At 47.6% G+C, this 16,658-nt stretch overlaps 3 protein-coding genes across 5 annotated transcripts in view; all 3 read left to right on the top strand.

The window, feature by feature from the left end:
• The window catches only part of LOC310686837 (uncharacterized protein), a 225,745-nt gene that overhangs the window by 28,392 nt on the left and 180,695 nt on the right, over window positions 1-16,658 (top strand). The gene's annotated exons all lie outside the window — the stretch shown is intronic.
• Window positions 3,628-16,194, top strand: LOC310687012 (uncharacterized protein). The gene is made up of 2 exons (XM_083461630.1): window positions 3,628-3,695; window positions 14,939-16,194. The coding sequence occupies exon 2, from the start codon at window positions 14,959-14,961 to the stop codon at window positions 15,538-15,540; it is 582 nt and encodes a 193-aa protein (XP_083317756.1). The 5' UTR covers window positions 3,628-3,695; window positions 14,939-14,958; the 3' UTR covers window positions 15,541-16,194.
• The window catches only part of LOC310686894 (uncharacterized protein), a 35,848-nt gene continuing 26,437 nt past the window's right edge, over window positions 7,248-16,658 (top strand). Inside the window, exons 1-2 of the mRNA XM_083461389.1 lie at window positions 7,248-7,468; window positions 8,424-8,596. The gene's annotated coding sequence lies outside the window, so the exon portion shown is untranslated. The remainder of the gene's footprint in view (window positions 7,469-8,423; window positions 8,597-16,658) is intronic.

Here is a 16,658-nt window from a genome sequence, read left to right as displayed (position 1 = left end):
GATACCACATTGTTAACTATTAACTTAGCCTTTTGTTCTGAATAAATTGCACCTATACCATTTTCAAACCCTTGACCAACCCCCATCCCCTGAAGATTTTTCTTCATAAAACTCCAAGAAATATTGTCAAAGGCTTTCTCTGCATCCACAAGAATCAAAACTGCTTTGGTATTAATGTTCACTTGCAATTTCTCTAAAATATTTATAATATTCCTTGTATTATCAGATAGGTGTCTACCTGGGAGAAAGCCAGCTTGGTCATTATGTATCTCTTCCACTAATACTTTCTTTAACCTTTTGGCCAAAATATCAGCAAATATCTTGTAATCCACATTGAGCAGGGATATGGGGTGGTAATTCTTAAGTTGTGTATTTTCAGATTCAGTTTTTGGTATAAGTGTAATAAAAGTCTCCTTCCACAACTCTGGCACCTTTCCCCCCTCCAATATATCATTGCAGACCTCTTTCAATGGTTGAATTATATAATCTTTCAATATTTTATAATATTTTGAGGTTAAACCGTCCGGCCCTGGAGATTTGCCCAACTGCATAGACTGAATGGCACCTTCCACCTCGTGCTCTGTTATCTTGTAGTTTAGATTTAGCTTGCTTTCTTGAGAGACCTTTTGTAGTCCATTTGCCTTTAAAAATTGTTCTATATCCAGTTCTTTCTGTGGTTCTTGTGTGTATAACTGTTTAAAGTACTTCTGGAAGCATTTCCTAATTTCCACAGGGTTCTGGATATTTTTCCCTTCCACCATCAAATTTGTATTCGTATTCAACTTTTGCCTCTTTTTTATTTGCCGGGCTAGTAATTTCCCACATTTGTTAGCTGATTCAAATGTCCTTTGTCTCATTTGTTTAATTTTCCATTCTACTTTCTGATTTATTATCTTTATATATTGCACTTGGTATAACTTTATGTCTCTCAGAATCTCTTGTGACTTCGGATTCACTCTCAGTTTCTTCTCTCCCTCTTTTATTTTTTCCAAGATTTTCTCTTTCTTCTCATTTTGCAGCCTCTTCTTTATTGCATTCTGTTGAATCAAAAAACCCCTCATCACGGCTTTACTTGCATCCCAGATTACTCTTTTTTCCATAGTAGTATTCAGGTTGATCTCAAAGTAGTCTCTCAAAGCTTTTTGTGCCTTCTTGATGACCTCTTGGTCTCTAAATAAGGTTCCAGTTACAGATAGGTAGCCGTGTTGGTCTGCCATAGTCAAAATAAAAAATTCCTTCCAGTAGCACCTTAAAGACCAACTAAGTTAGTTCTTGGTATGAGCTTTCATGTGCATGCACACTTCTTCAGATACCATCTGAAAAGCTCATACCAAGAACAAACTTAGTTGGTCTTTAAGGTGCTACTGGAAGGAATCTTTTATTCTAAATAAGGTGTCATTCATCCTCCATCTGAAGGAACCAGTCAATGTTATTCTCATATCCATTTTTACTGCATTATGGTCAGAGCAAATTTTTGGGCAAATTTCCACATTTTTGACTTTGGGTGCCAGGCCCCTAGTTATCCAGATTTGGTCAATTCTTGTCCATGTCCTTTGGGCTTCAGAAAAGAAGGTTCCCTCTCTGCCCATGGGGTTCTTTGTTCTCCAAATATCAGTCAAGTCCATGTTATCCGTCATCTCAAAAAAGGTTTTTGGTAGTCTGCCATCGTTGGTTATTACCTGTCTTAATGACTTATCCATGTTTGTAGATACCACTCCATTCATATCTCCCATCAAGATCATATTATAGTCCATATAGTCCAACAATGTCTCATGCAATTTTTTAACAAAGTCAGATTTCCCCCCATTTGGTGCATAAACTCCTATTACCAAGAATTTTTCTCTTTGTAATCGAATCTCAATTGCCACATACCTTCCTTGTTCATCTTTAAAAATAAATTTCGGTGATAGGCTCTCTTTTGCATAAATGACCACTCCTCTTTTTTTAACTTTGTCCGATGAAATAAACTCTTGGCCCAGTCTTTTGTCAATCAAAATTTTCCTATGGAGCCTTATCACATGTGTTTCCTGTAGGCAAATCAAGTCCAATTATTCCTTTTTTAAAATATGAAAGACTTTTCTCCTTTTTTCCGGGGAATTCAAACCACGAATGTTCCAGCTTAATATTTGCAGAGACATAGTGTACTTATTTTACTTTCCTCCCGCTGCTCCCAGTTGATGTTCTTGGTCCAGTGGTGGTATCTCTTTCAATTTGTCCAATCCCGTGGGTGGTGGTAGAATACCTTGTACGCCACATTTCAGGGCTCTCAGTTCTTCTGAAAATTCTTTTTGAAGGTCTTCTTCGTGCTCACTCAGGAATTTTTCCTTGTCTTCCACTGATCTTATCTTATATTTTCTTCCTTTGTAGGTAAAAGATAGGCCTTGAGGGAATTCCCACCTAAAAATTGTATTACTTCCTCTCAAGAGGGCCACTAAGTCTCCGTAGTTAGACCTGAGATCTAGAAGAAATTTGGGGATATCCTTGAAAATCTCAATTCTTATACCGTTTATTTGCAAAGAAGTTTGGAAGTGCAAACTGAAAATTCTGTCTCTCTCCTCTTTCGATCAGAGGGTGATCAAACAGTCTCTCACCCTGTTCTTTCTCCCTCCCCATCCTAGTCGGAAGGCATTTGAATAGGGGCCGAGTCCAGATCCCACCCGAGCCGTTGAACTAACATTGCAAAACGTGACCAGTAGCTTCTGACGGACTGGCCCCTCTGCTTGCACCCCATCAGCTCTCGTCTTGTCACGCTTATCTCAATTTGATTAGAAAACATTGCGTCCATCGCTTGATAAAATTTCTTAAGGTCCATCAAGGTATCATTCTGGGTTGCCATTAGAAGCCTGACCCATTCCCTCGCCTCATCCTGCAGATGCCCCACAATGTAGGCCACCCTCTCCCCATCATCGGCAAAATCATTCTTCTGCAATTCCAGAGCATAATCAATTTCCGTTCGGAAAGCATTGTGGTCTTGGGGCTTCCCCCCAAACTTGTGTACTAGTCCCTGTACCTTTCTTGTGATGGGGGTACCTCTGACCTGAGCATCCTGAGCCCGTCTCTCCTCCAGCCGTGCACTCAGGGTAGCAACATGCGCCTCCAGATCTCGGTTCCTCTCGACCAGACCTCGCATCATGGCTTGTTGCTCCGTTTCTCCGGCTGTCCCCGTTTGGCTCATGCTGCTTTTCCTGGGCTGCACACAAGCAACGTCAGGGACTGACGGATTGCTGTAATGGTTCTAGGGGTTGCTCATACGTAAATTGGTGCCAATTCTTGGCTTGCTCCTCTGTCTCAATCGCTGGCAGAATCCGTCAGTGGGCGTCTCTTGAACTTCTTCCAACATAAAAATTCCTTGACAGCAAGTCTCCGCCTTTGTTCCCTGGCGAAAGCCTTCTGCGCAAGAAGGGTGTGGGTGGCGGGGGACCCTCACTCCCCCTGCTGGTTCCCGGCAAGGACTCATGGGAATGCCTCGACGATTCCCCCTTCTGCCCCCCTTCTCCACTGGTGCTATGCTCCCTCCCTTCTCCAGAAGAAGGGCTGCTTCTTCCCCTCCCGGGACTCTCTTCAGAATCCCTCTGGAGCTCTCTCTCTTTTTCCATCCCTGATGGCAGTTCCCTGACACTATCATATCACCCCTTAACCTCCTCTTCTCCAGGCTAAACATGCCCAGCTCCCTTAGCCGTTCCTCATAAGGCATCGTTTCCAGGCCTTTGACCATTTTGGTTACCCTCCTCTAGACACGTTCCAGTTTGTCAATGTCCTTCTTGAACTGTGGTGCCCAGAACTGGACACAGTACTCCAGGTGAGGTCTGACCAGAGCAGAATACAGTGGCACTATTACTTCCCTTGATCTAGATGCTATACTCCTATTGATGCAGCCCAGAATTTGTGCCTCATCTTGTATTTGTGCCTCCCATTTTTTTTGCCCAAGTGCAATACTTTACATTTCTCCCTGTTAAAGTTCATCTTGTTTGTTTTGGCCCAGTTCCCTAATCTGTCAAGGTCGTTTTGAAGTGTGATCCTGTCCTCTGGGGTGTTAGCCACCCCTCCCAGTTTGGTGTCATCTGCAAATTTGATCAGGATGCCCTTGAGTCCATCATCCAAGTCGTTCTTAAGGAAATTAGCCCTGGGTCCTCACTGGAAGGACAGATCTTGAAAAGATTATTTTAAAAAATAAATCAATTTGTGGCTGGCCTGATCAAGCGTTGCTTCCTCTGGTTAGCCTCGCTGGAACTCCAGTTCTTTCCAGACCCTGGGGTCACTAGAGGACTGGTGGCTCCTCCTGGCAAATGGCCTGGTGCGCGCTGGATCACCGGTCCTTCTTTGGCCCCCCTTCAATCTGGGCAACCGAAGGTCCCATCTGGGGTGCCATCTGTTGTAAACAAAAGCTGCCCTTCTTCCCTTATGGGGGACACAAGAGTATTGCTTCTCAGTATTCTCTGGTGTGCTCCCCTCACACGCAGAAAAGGAGGAGGACCCAGAACAAAGGTGTGCCTGCCTTTATATAGACATTTTAAATTCCCTGCCCTGGAGCTCAAGACCACCCCTCCATACATCATACATACATCACAGAAGGGGCATAACCCAAGACCACCCCCCACAAACATCATACCTACATCACAGAAAAGACGGTCTACAACAGAAATTTGAATGTTGTCATTTTTCCTGTCTGCCAGGTTATCTGATAATGGCTTATCTGATTCCCTTTCCTGGTAGTCTGGCCATTCCTTTGAGATGGTGATTTCCCAATTCCTGAGACAATGGGAAGGTTCCCTGACCCGCTCCCTCCTTGCAGAGAAAACGTTGGGTCAGTTTGGGAGTCTAAATGGTTTCAGGACGGTCTTCCTGTGCTGCTCCAGACATGGGGTCTACATATCTATGAATGTGCTTGCTTGCTACATTTATGAGCATTTATTATATATATGAGACCTTAATTTTTTTATTACAGGATTAATCCTGTCCAGCCTTTCACATGATGAATTCTGCATATAAGTTAAATAAGCAGCGAGACAATATACAGCCTTGTCAAACTCCTTTCCCAATTTTGAAATCAGTTGTTCCATATCCAGTTCTAACTGTAGCTTCTTGTCCCACAAAGAGATTTCTCAGGAGACAGATGAGGTGATCAGGCACTCCCATTTCTTTAAGAACTTGCCATAGTTTGCTGTGGTCGACACAGTCAAAGGCTTTTGCATAGTCAATGAAGCAGAAGTAGATGTCTTTCTGGAACTCTCTAGCTTTCTCCATAATCCGGCGCAGGTTTGCAATTTGCTCTCTGGTTCCTCTGCCTCTTCTAAATCCAGCTTGCACTTCTGGGAGTTCTCAGTCCACATACTGCTTGAGCCTGCCTTGTAGCATTTTAAGCATAACCTTGCTAGCGTGTGAAATGAGTGCAATTGTGCGGTAGTTGGAGCATTCTTTGGCACTGCCCTTCCTTGGGATTGGGATTCATGTGTTGCAGGAACCCCAACCCCCCAATCATTCAATTTGTACAAAAACGAAGACACACACACACACGACATATTCAATGCTTCTGTTATAAATTCATAGAAAATCAGCCATACATCGGATCTGCACCGTTCCACTTTTATTTTACACCACGAGGGAAGGACTATCAAAGGGGGGAGACTTGACACAAGGCAGCCATACTCCCCCAAGCGTACAAAGACGTCCGCAGATTTCTACCTTGACACATGGAATCCGCTTCTGGCTACAATTGTATCGGCTGCTTTTCTGAGCCTCTTGGCTGTTGTGCAGGGACGGGGCCTGTGTCCACGCTCCTTGTCCTGGCCTGAGTCAGAGGCTGGGGTGGGGGGCTGGGATTTGCGGGGAGTCTTTTAGCTGCCCCCCTCCATTCCTGGTTTGAACAGCACCAAGACCTAAAAGACGGAGGGATCTAAGCTCGTGGGGTGGGGGAGGGGAGGATGTTGCCATGCAAACCTTGTAGGAGGGACGGGACCCACTTGGCAGCTGGATCTCCGGGATCAGCCCCTCCCCCGCTCTCCAATCCACTGAAGGAAGGGGGGAACCTTCCTCTTGATACGGAAGGATGGGGGGGTACCCTTCCTTTCTTCACCACTTGCTTAAGGGGCCCGAGGCGATGACCTCGACAGAGCCCAGCTCTGCCCGGAAACCCCAGCCCCCACACCGTTACACAAGCACCACACTATACCCCTGCCTTATGAATAAAAGGCTCTCCTTCCTATCTCCATACGGGCGGAATAAACCCCATCCTTTCTATGCCTTCCTCTCGCCCTATTTCTAACGTGAGTAGACCTTGTCATATTGTAACCCCATTCACTAAAATGAGCCGCGCTTTAGCCAATCACAGCCTTGCATTCGCCCTGCAGGAGCTAGCTCAGGGAGCCCTTGCACGCCTCGTTTAACTTCCTGACGAGCTACTGACGGCCCCCCGCAGCGAGAACAATGGAACCGAAACCCCGGACCTTGTAAAACTGTCAAAGTCTGGATACAATGTATCCACTTCGTTTCCGCTTTGATCCTCAATGTATACTTGACCGGCAAAGCGGGGAAACTTTGAAAATCTCTATAAAATCAACCACAACTCCGATTTTCTCCATCTTAGTGCCGTTCAACTCAGTTGCCTCTAGACTCCATGATGCTACCCCTACTTCCATAATCCCTGAGACGACAAGTCACGTACACAGGAACTTTCTAATCCTTTCAGATCGCTCCTCCGGGCAATGCCAGGTGTCAGACCATGCATATCCCTGGACTATTGTCTTCCTACCACCGGTACTCAGGAAGTGTTTATCTATGCATATCTCCCACTCTGCATATTTCCCCCTCCCTTATCTGAAATGTTAATTGGTGCAACCCCACCTTTCTTAGATATATTCATGACGTGTGTGATGTATTCATGATGTAACCCGTGAAACCCAACCTTCTCATAATGTATTCATGACGTTTCTCGCACTGTATTCTGGGACTTGGAGGGAACTTTTAAAAGTTCATGTCACCCCTTTCTCACTGTTCAATCTCGCCTTGAACCTGTTGCGCAATAAACTTGGATCTTCTGCAGTTTGCTCCTGCGTCCGGCTGAGCTCATTTTCTTCTGCAGGGACCCACGGACTCAGTCCGAGGAGCTGGGTGGCAGAGTAACCCTGCACCCAGATTTTTCCCGTGACACTCTCCCCCCCCCCACTCAAATGTTCCCTCCCCTCCCTGCACATCCTCCTCTCACCCCGCCCCCACCATCCCAAATCCCTCCCCCAATACATTGCTCCTCCTCCAATCCGGCTCTTCTGTTCCAGGAATGGAGGGGGGGTGAGCCCCCTCCCACCCTGCCTGCGTCTCCCGGAAGTGGAGCTTCCACTCCGGATTGCTGCTCTGCCCCGTAGCTCTAGGGGCGCGCGCGTTCTCAAAGGGGAGGAGGGGCGGCAGGTAAATCCTCCCCACCCACGTGGATGTTGCAGGAAAGGAAAGGAGGATCGGGAGCGAGCACAAAGAGGTAAAGGGGTCAGAGGGAGGGGGAGAAAAGGACCCAGAGACCCCCTCCAGCTCCCCAAAGTGCCTTCCGTGGGGCCTGGATTCCTGCACTCGTGCTGCGAAGGGGGCTTTCCTCGCAGGGGTGGAGATGGGGCGCCCACCCACGAGGACTCCCTGGCCCCGTTTCCCCCGCGCAGGCATCCCTGGGGCGCGGAGATAAGCGGGCCAGGAAAGGGTTAAGGGGTGCGGGAGGCGCCTGGATAGAGACCCCCCCGTCCCTCCCCGGCTCATCTTGGGGGGCATTAGGGACGGAGAGATGGGTCGTGCAGGGCGAGGGGTGAGCCGGGCCAAGGGGGCGTCTGGGTTCAGGCGAGACTCCGGGAGAAAGAGAGGGGGTCATGGAAGTGGGGGGAGAAGGGAGGGGGCACCCCCGGGTCAGGGAAGCGCAGCAATGGGGGGGGGAGAGGAAGACCAGTCTTGGGGGAGACATCTCCATCATGACGCCCACGATGAATCTCCGGAGGGGCCGCCTTGGCTTCTCCCTTCTGCCCAGAAATCGACCCCCGCTTCAAGGCGACCAGAGAAGGATCCCTGGAAAGTGGGGGTCCTGTCCCCCCACCCCTATTTTCCTGCAATCTCCATCCTCTTCCCACCCCATAAGTCCCTGCCCTGTCCAGACAATGATTCTGCCCAGTCCATCCATTGGTCCCCTGGAGAGGAGAGGAAATCCCCAGAGGAAGAGGGGAGGGGGGGAGGCCTTCTCAGAAGCGGCTCTTGGTTTCCGCAATCCCACCCAGGAAGCAGCCAGAAACCTTTTCCTCTCTCTCAGGCTTCCATCTTTATTGTCTTTTCCACTGAGGATGAGGATAATGTACACCTGTCATCAGAAACAGGGGTGCAGAGTCCATGGAATGGCTCTCAGGATTGATATAGAAGTTGCACCTCAAAAGCATTTCTGTTCCTCTTATTCTTTGTAGGCAGTGTCAGAGTGACTGACAAGCTGAGATACAATCCTTCAGCATCCAATGAAAGTGACTGCATGAATCTTCCCAGTCAAAGGACCCATTTTCAAGATAGACAGTGCCTGGGGCTGGAGGCTCTACACACCGGATGTGCCTGTGGAGGCCAAAGACTGCCAGTATTAGCACAGGTGAGGTGTGTGACGTCCCCAAATTTACAGACTGTGTGTGAATGAGAGTTTGTGGGTGGGATTATAGTTTATGGCAACCCTGTGATTTTGTCCACCCATAACATTTCATGAGCTAATATTGCAGTACAAATTCCAAAATAACTACAAGAAAACCACAAAAGAATAATAATTGTAGTATTTATACCCCGCCCATCTGGTTGGGTTTCCCCAGCCACTCTGGGCAGCTTCCAGTACATATAAAAGACAGGAAAACATCAAACATTATAGACCTCCTGACACAGGGCTGCCTTCAGCTGTCTTCCAAATGTCAGGTAGTTGTTCATTTCCTTGACCTCTGAAGGGACGGTGTTCCACAGGGTGGGCGCCACCACCGAGAAGGCCCTCTGCCTGCTTCCCTGTACCCTCACTTATCACAGAGAGGGGACCAGCAGGAGGACCTCAGAGGAGGACCTCAGTGTTCAGAGTGAAGGATGGGGGTGGAGACACTCCTTCAGGTCTACAGGGCCAAGTCGGTTGAGGGCTTTAGGTCACCGATCTTGCTCCTCCATAATGATCTCCAAGTCCGACATATAGTTAGCAGAGTAGGAAAAAACACTCAGAGGCAGCAAAAAATCCATTCAGCAGATAAATTTAGTACAGAAGGCAAAGAATCATAACAACCCAATAACTTGTAGGTATTTTGATTAGTCCGTGACGTGCTAATTGATTTACTATCGGCAATTAGCTCTTTATGGCAGCTTCGGCAGGTCCGGCACACTTCCTCTGCGCGATTCTGCTCCTTCTTCTCCGTCACGCCCAGCAGAGTAAAACACAGCAGCAACTTGTCACTTAGTTTCCCACAAACACACAGAGCACAGTAATGTCCATTTACAGCTCTTTTATTGCATCATTTTCTCAGATATTTCCAGGACTTCTCGCAGCCATGGCAAACTCCCTCTCTCTCTCAACGATCGGAGAGGAACAGACAGGAAAGCTCCTCCCAGCTTCTAAAACTGACGTCAGAATGCTGAGGCATCATGGGAACAACTTAACCTCTTAAGTTCCAACTCCCATATAACTGAATTTACAGTAAAACCCTAACACAGCATAGCAAAACAGCACTCAAGTAAGAAAGACACAAGAGGAGTAGAGAATAGCAGAATAGGAAGTGGGACCAGGCGCCTTTCAATACTGCGATTTATAGACAGTTCCATGTCAGAGTAACCTTGGGACTGGATAACAAGCTTGGCTCACTCCAGTTTAAACCAGTTTCTTCTGGTTCCCAAAGACAAGAAGGTTCAGCATAACCTCATAACAACTTATTCCACCACCTGCTCTCAGCAGAAAGGAAACTCCCTTAGCAGCTAAAATGCTCCAGCTGGAGAAAACACCAACTTTGAATCACACAGAGTAAAACCACCAGAACCTTCTTGAACCAATAGACTAGGAATGATCTCTATATGTCAGATCAATACTTTTCTTGCCTGAAAGATGCAACCATGACACTTTAAAGATCAGCACAAGCAGTTTGAATTGTGCTCCGAAATGCACTGAGAGCGAGTGAAGATCCTTTAGGACAGTGTTACAAGGTTGAACTTTTCATTAAGTACAGTTCTCCCTGTGCCTTGAATATCCAGCTTTGTCAGTGCCAGATTAGGGTAGTCCTGTGTCAGAAGAGGGGCTCGAGATCAGGCAGCACATCATTATTATAAGGAACAATGGGGGGTGGGTGTTTCCGTCTGGGATTCCCATTTGCCAGCTGCTTTCCTTCTGCTTCTCCTGCTCTCTCCATGCAATGTGAGGCATGTAGACAGAGGTCCATCTCCCAGAACAGGAGCTTCCCTGAGCACCCATTCTGCTGATTCCAAGCACCAAGCCTTGTCACTAGTTCTCTGACTGACCCAGACCACAGTCCCTGGAAGAGATGTAGACTGTGCAGGTGATTCATAAAGATCTAGAGTTGGATGGAGGATTATGATGCAGAGGATGGGGAATGTCCAAAGGAACGATGGACCAGAGAAAGAGAGGGCCTGCATGGACAGAGAGCAGCTGCCTTTCCTGTGAGGAAACAATTGATTTGAAAAGGCTGTATTCCAAGATCATGCTGTGCTATTAACGATGATTGAGGATTATGAAAGGTTGCTGCTGCATTAATATCATTTGATGACATTGCTTTTTCATTTGCTGTGCGTAAGAGGGGGTGGGGTGGGTGTTTAGTTGGGTGCAGGAATTTGTTTAATTTAATTAAATATGGTGTGTTTGTAACATTCTCTTTTTTTGTTTGATTTATTGTTTTGTTAGTTTGTTTTTTGTATAGGTTTTAATTTGATTTTAAGGGGAGGGGTCAGGGCTGCCTGGGAGTGGGTCCCAACAAACAAAATGGCTGGGGCAAGTTCCACGGGGGGGGGGGGATGTACTGGGACAACCAATCTCAGTGATCACGGGTAGGAGGAGGAGCTACGCTAAGACCAGACCACGTCATTACCGAGGAAGCGGGCTTAGTCATTGTTTGAGGACTATCGCTGCCTCCAGGTCTGGTCTTGACCAGACGGGATACTGGAATCAGCAAAGGGATACCCACACAACCTGAAGGTGCTGCTGTGCAATGCCAGGTCAATGATCCATAAATCCATTGTGATCCATGACTTGATCGTGGATGGAGGACTTGACCTGGCATGTGTAACAGAGGCTTGGTTGGATGAAGCAGATGGGCCTGTCCTTGCCGCTGCTTGTCCGCCCGGTTTCTCTTACACACAGCAACCCAGGTCATGTGGGCGGGGAGGGGGGGTTGCAGTGATTTTTAGGAAGTCATTAGTTTGCACCAGGCGTCCTATTGGGAAGACCCAGTTTTCTGAGTGCATGTTCTGGAAGTTGGGCAATAGGGGCAGTACAGGATTCCTTTTGGTGTACCAACCCCCCCCCCCGCTTCATCAAGGATTCCCTGCCCGAGCTGCTTCAGGTCATGGTGGATGTTCTCCTGGAGACACCTAGTTTGGTTGTCCTAGGGGATTTTAACATCCATGCCGACACGACCTTACAAGGGGCCGCTCGGGACTTTGTGGAAAGCATGGCCTCCATGGGGCTGTCCCTGAATAAGTCTGGCCCAACCCATAGCCGTGGACATGCCTTGGACCTGGTGTTTACCTCTATGGATGTTCATGATCTGACACTAAGTAAAAGCAATACAAAAGAAGTGCCATGGTCAGATCACTTCCTGGTGCAACTGGACTTCTCCGCGATCCTTCCCCTCTGCAGGGAGGTGGGACCGATTTGGCTAGAGCACCAGTGGCGGATGACCCATTCTGAAGCTCACCGGACACGGGTTAGAGCCGAATGTTGAGCCTACCAAGTTGCGGTAGTGACGGCGAAAACTACTTTCTTCACCGCCTCTATTGCATCTGCAGAAAACAGCAGCAGGAGACTTTTTCAGGTGGTTCGCAATTTAGCAGAACCACCTGCTCCATCAGGGCTCAGTGCAGCCCACATGATCTCCTGCAATGATTTTGCAAAGTTTTTTTTCAGATAAAGTCGCTCAGATTCACTCAGGTCGCTCAAGTCGCTCAGGTAGACTCCACCGTGGCATCAGGGCCGGGGCGGGAGAGTGCTAGAGTCTGTCTAGTCAAGTTGTGTGGGATCAATTCCAACCTGTTACCCCCTAGGATGTGGACAGGCTGCTTGGACGAGTGAAACCAACCACTTGTCTCCTGGATCCTTGCCCATCCTGGCTTATAAAAGCTAGCCGGGAAGGACTGGGCGATGGGCTTCGTAGCGTGGTGAATGCTTCCCTCCATGAGGGAGCCTTTCCAGACCCGCTGAAAGAGGCAGTTCTTAAACCGCTTCTTAAAAAAACCATTTTTAGATGCGGCCACGATGCCCAACTATCGCTGAGTCTCAAATATTCCATTCTTGGGCAAGGTGATTGAGCGAGTAGTTGCTGAACAACTCCAGGCATGCCTGGAAGAAGCGGACCATTTGGATCCCTTCCAGTTGGGATTCAGGCCTCATCATGGGACTGAAACTGCCTTGGTTGCACTGGTTGATGATCTCTGATGGGCTAGGGACAAAGGTTTCCTAGTTCTGCTGGATCTGTCAGCGGCCTTTGATACCATTGAGCATAACATCCTTCTGGACCGTCTTGAGGGGCTGGGAGCTGGGGGCACTGTCATACAGTGGTTCCGCTCCTTTCTCCTGGGCCGTGTCCAGAAAATGGTGTTGGGGGATGAGTGTTCAGACCACTGGGCTCTCACTTGTGGGGTGCCTCAGGGTTCTGTCCTCTCCCCCATGTTTTTCAACATCTACATGAAGTCGCTGGGAGAGATCATCAGGGGGTTTGGGCTGGGTGTTCATCCATATGTGGGTGATACCCAGCTCTACCTCTCTTTCAAATCAGAACCAGTGAAGGTCCTGTGTGAGTGTCTGGAGGCGGTTGGAGGATGGATGGTGGCTAACAGATTGAGGTTGAATCCTGACAAGATAGAAGTACTGCGGGCAGGTGTGGACTCCCTGGTCCTGAATGGGGTAACTGTGCCCCTGAAGGACCAGGTGCGCAGCCTGGGAGTCGTTTTGGACTCACAGCTGTCCATGGAGGTGCAGGTCAATTCTGTGTCCAGGACAGCTGTCTACCAGCTCTATCTGGTACGCAGGCTGAGACCCTATCTGCCTGTGAACTGCCTTGCCAGAGTGGTGCATGCTCTGGTTATCTCCCGCTTGGACTTCAATGCGCTATACGTGGGGCTACCTTTGAAGGTGACCCAGAAACTAAAACTAATCCACAATGCAGCAGCTAGACTGGGGACTGGGTCGGCCACCGAGACCACATAACACCTGTCTTGAAAGACCTACATTGGCTGCCAGTACATTTCCGAGCACAATTCAAAGTGTTTGTGCTGACCTTTAAAGCCCTAAACATCCCCGGTCCAGTATACCTGAAGGAGCATCTCCACCCCTCATTGTTCTGCCTGGACACTGAGGTCTAGTTCTGAGGGCCTTCTGGCGGTTCCCTCACTGCGAGAAGCAAAGTTACAGGGAACCAGGCAGAGGGCCTTCTCGGTAGTGGCACCCTCCCTGTAGAACGCCCTCCCACCAGATGAACAACTACCAGACTTTTAGAAGACATCTGAAGGCAGCCCTTTTTAGGGAAGCTTTTAATGTTTGATGTATTACAGTATTTTAATGTTTTTCTGGAAGCTGCCCAGAGTGGCTGGGGAAGCCCAGCCAGATGGGCAGGGTATAAATAATAAATTATTATTATTATTATTTCATAAAAATTGGGAACATGGGTAGGAAGCGGGGGAATGTAGGAGATGTGTGAAATAAGAGAAGGGGCAAATAGTGTTTGATTTGTTCTTTTCCCTTTGTTCTCTTCCTTGGAATCCAAAAAGGACTTCCTCTCTGCCCACTCTGAAGAAGGTGTAACAGAAGAATGTCAGAATTCCAGGGGACGGGAATAGACATTGAAATGTGAGAAATGTGGAATATGCTTCACTGAATGAGCACACGTAGCTCACATCAACAAACTCACAGGAGAGAAACCTTTTAAAGATTTGAAGTGTGGAAAGAGTTTCACTGATAGTGAAAAACCTAGAATACATCAGCGGACTGCCATGGGTAAGAAAGGATTCCAATGCAGGGAGTGTGGGAAGAGCTTCAGTCGGAGTGGAAACCTTAAATTACACCAAAGGACTCACACAGGGGAGAAACCATTTAAATGTATGGAGTGTGGAAAGAGTTTCAGTCAGAATGGAAACCTTAGAATACATCAACGTACACATACAGGGGAGAAACCGTTTAAATGCATGGCTTGTGGAAAGAGCTTTAGTGATAGTGGAACCCTTAGAAAACATCAACATTTTCACACAGGAGAGAAACCATTTAAATGTATGGAGTGTGGAATGAGCTTCAGTTTCTGTTCAAACCTTAGACAACATCAACGGACTCACACTGGGGAGAAACCATTTAAATGCATGGAGTGTGGAAAGAGCTTTAGTCAAAATGCGCACCTAACTTTACACCATCAAACTCACACAGGTGAGAAACCATTTAGATGTATGGAGTGTGGAAAGAGCTTCATTCAGATTGGAAACCTTAGAGTACATCAACGGACTCATACAGGGGAGAAACCATATACATGTATGGAGTGTGGAAAGAGCTTCAGTCACGATGCAGGCCTTAGATCACATCAATGGACTCACACAGGGGAGAAACCATTTAAATGCATGGTGTGTGGAACAAGCTTTAGTTATGGTGGAAGCCTTAGATCACATCAACGGACTCACACAGGAGAGAAACCATTTAAATGTATGGAGTGTGGAAAGGACTTCAGTCGGAATGGGCACCTTAGATCCCATCAACGGACTCACACAGGAGAGAAACCATTTAAATGTATGGAGTGTGGAAAGAGCTTTAGTTACGATGCAGGCCTTAGACAACATCAACCGACTCACACAGGAGAGAAACCATTTAAATGTATGGAGTGTGGAAAGAGCTTTAGTTACGATGCAGGCCTTAGACAACATCAACGGACTCACACAGGGGAGAAACCATTTAAATGCATGGAGTGTGGAAAGAGTTTTAGTGATAGTGGAAGCCTTAGAACACATCAACGAACTCACACAGGGGAGAAACCATTTAAATGTATGGAGTGTGGAAAGAGCTTCAGTCAGTGTGCACACCTTAGAAATCATCAACGGACTCATACAGGGCAGAAACCATATAAATGTATCGAGTGTGGAAAGAACTTCAGTCAGAGTGCACACCTTAGACAACATCAACGGACTCACACAGGAGAGAAACCTTTTAAATGTATGGAGTGTGGAAAGAGCTTCAGTTATAGTGGAAACCTGAGAGTACATCAACAGACTCACATCGGTAAGAAACGATTTAAATGTATGGAGTGTGGAAAGAGCTTCAGTCAGAATGGACACCTTAGAACACATCAGCAGACACACAGGGCAGAAACTGTTTAAATGTATGGCCTGTGGAAGGAGCTTCAGTCAGAGTGGAAGCCTTGATTTATGTCAACAAACTCACACAAAAGGCAAACCATATAAATATCAGGAAAGTAGATAGAGGTTCACTCTTAGTGGAATCCTACATCTACAGACTCATGGACAGGAAGAACTTTACCAGTTGACACCCTACAAACCCATCAAGCCTCGAAAGAGGAGAAGCTGTTTAAAGGGAAAGATTGCAGAAAGTGCTTTAGTTATAATGGAGTGTTTAAGGAACATCTAAGAGCCAGTGTGGTGTAGTGGTTAAGAGTGGTTCGTAATCTGGGGAACCGTGTTTGCATCTCCGCTCCTCCACATGCAGCTGCTGCGTGACCTTGGGCCAGTCACACTTCTTTGAATTGTCTCAGCACCACTCACCTCACAGAGGAAGGGAAAGGAGAATGTTAGCCACTTTGAGACTCCTTCGGGTAGTGATAAAGCGGGATTTCAAATCCAAACCCTTCTTCTTCTCAGAGTGGAGAACCCATTTAAATGTATGGAGTGAGGAACGTGTTCCTTTCAGAGTTTACTCTTCTTCACAGCAATGAACTCAGCAGAAAACCATCTTCAAAGCATGTCATGTATTTGTTCTGGTGTTTATATGCAAAGCTGTATAGTAATGAAATAATGAAGGTACCGTATTTTTCGCACCATTGGACGCACCGGACAATAGGACACACTTTGTTTTAGAGGGGGGAGAACAAGGGGAAAAAAATCTCCCCCTCTCTGCCCAGCGCCCCTTCAGTGAAGCGGCAGGAGGTGCTGCACAGAGAGGGGGAGAACTTTCCCCCTCTTGTTTTCCTGCTCTAAAACAAGGTGTCGTTTAAGGTGCGTTCAGGTGGCTACCTTGGAAGCCTGGAGAGCGAGAGGGGTCGGTGTGCACTGACCCCTCTTGCTCGCCAGGCTTCAGGTTCCTTTCGACCTGCTCTTTGGGGCGGGGGAAGCCCACCACCAGCCCCAAAGGGCAGGTCAGGGAGCAGCGGAAAGGCGCAGCGGACAGGCTCCTGCTATAGCCACGCATCACCTCTCGAGCCAGGAGAGGGTCGCGGGGGTTGCTTTAGCCCCGCGAGCGCTCTCCCGGCTGGAGAGGTGAC

Source organism: Podarcis liolepis (genome assembly GCF_965112155.1).
Source record: "Podarcis liolepis genome assembly, chromosome: 10".
NCBI lineage: Eukaryota > Metazoa > Chordata > Lepidosauria > Squamata > Lacertidae > Podarcis > Podarcis liolepis.
The sequence above is the reverse complement of the archived record's forward strand: the minus strand, read 5'-3'. Positions and strand labels throughout refer to the sequence as shown.

Bases quoted from the DNA above. Each gene is read 5' to 3' on its own strand.
- LOC310687012 (XM_083461630.1), top strand. From the start codon at position 14,959: ATGGAGTGTGGAAAGAGCTTTAGTTACGATGCAGGCCTTAGACAACAT.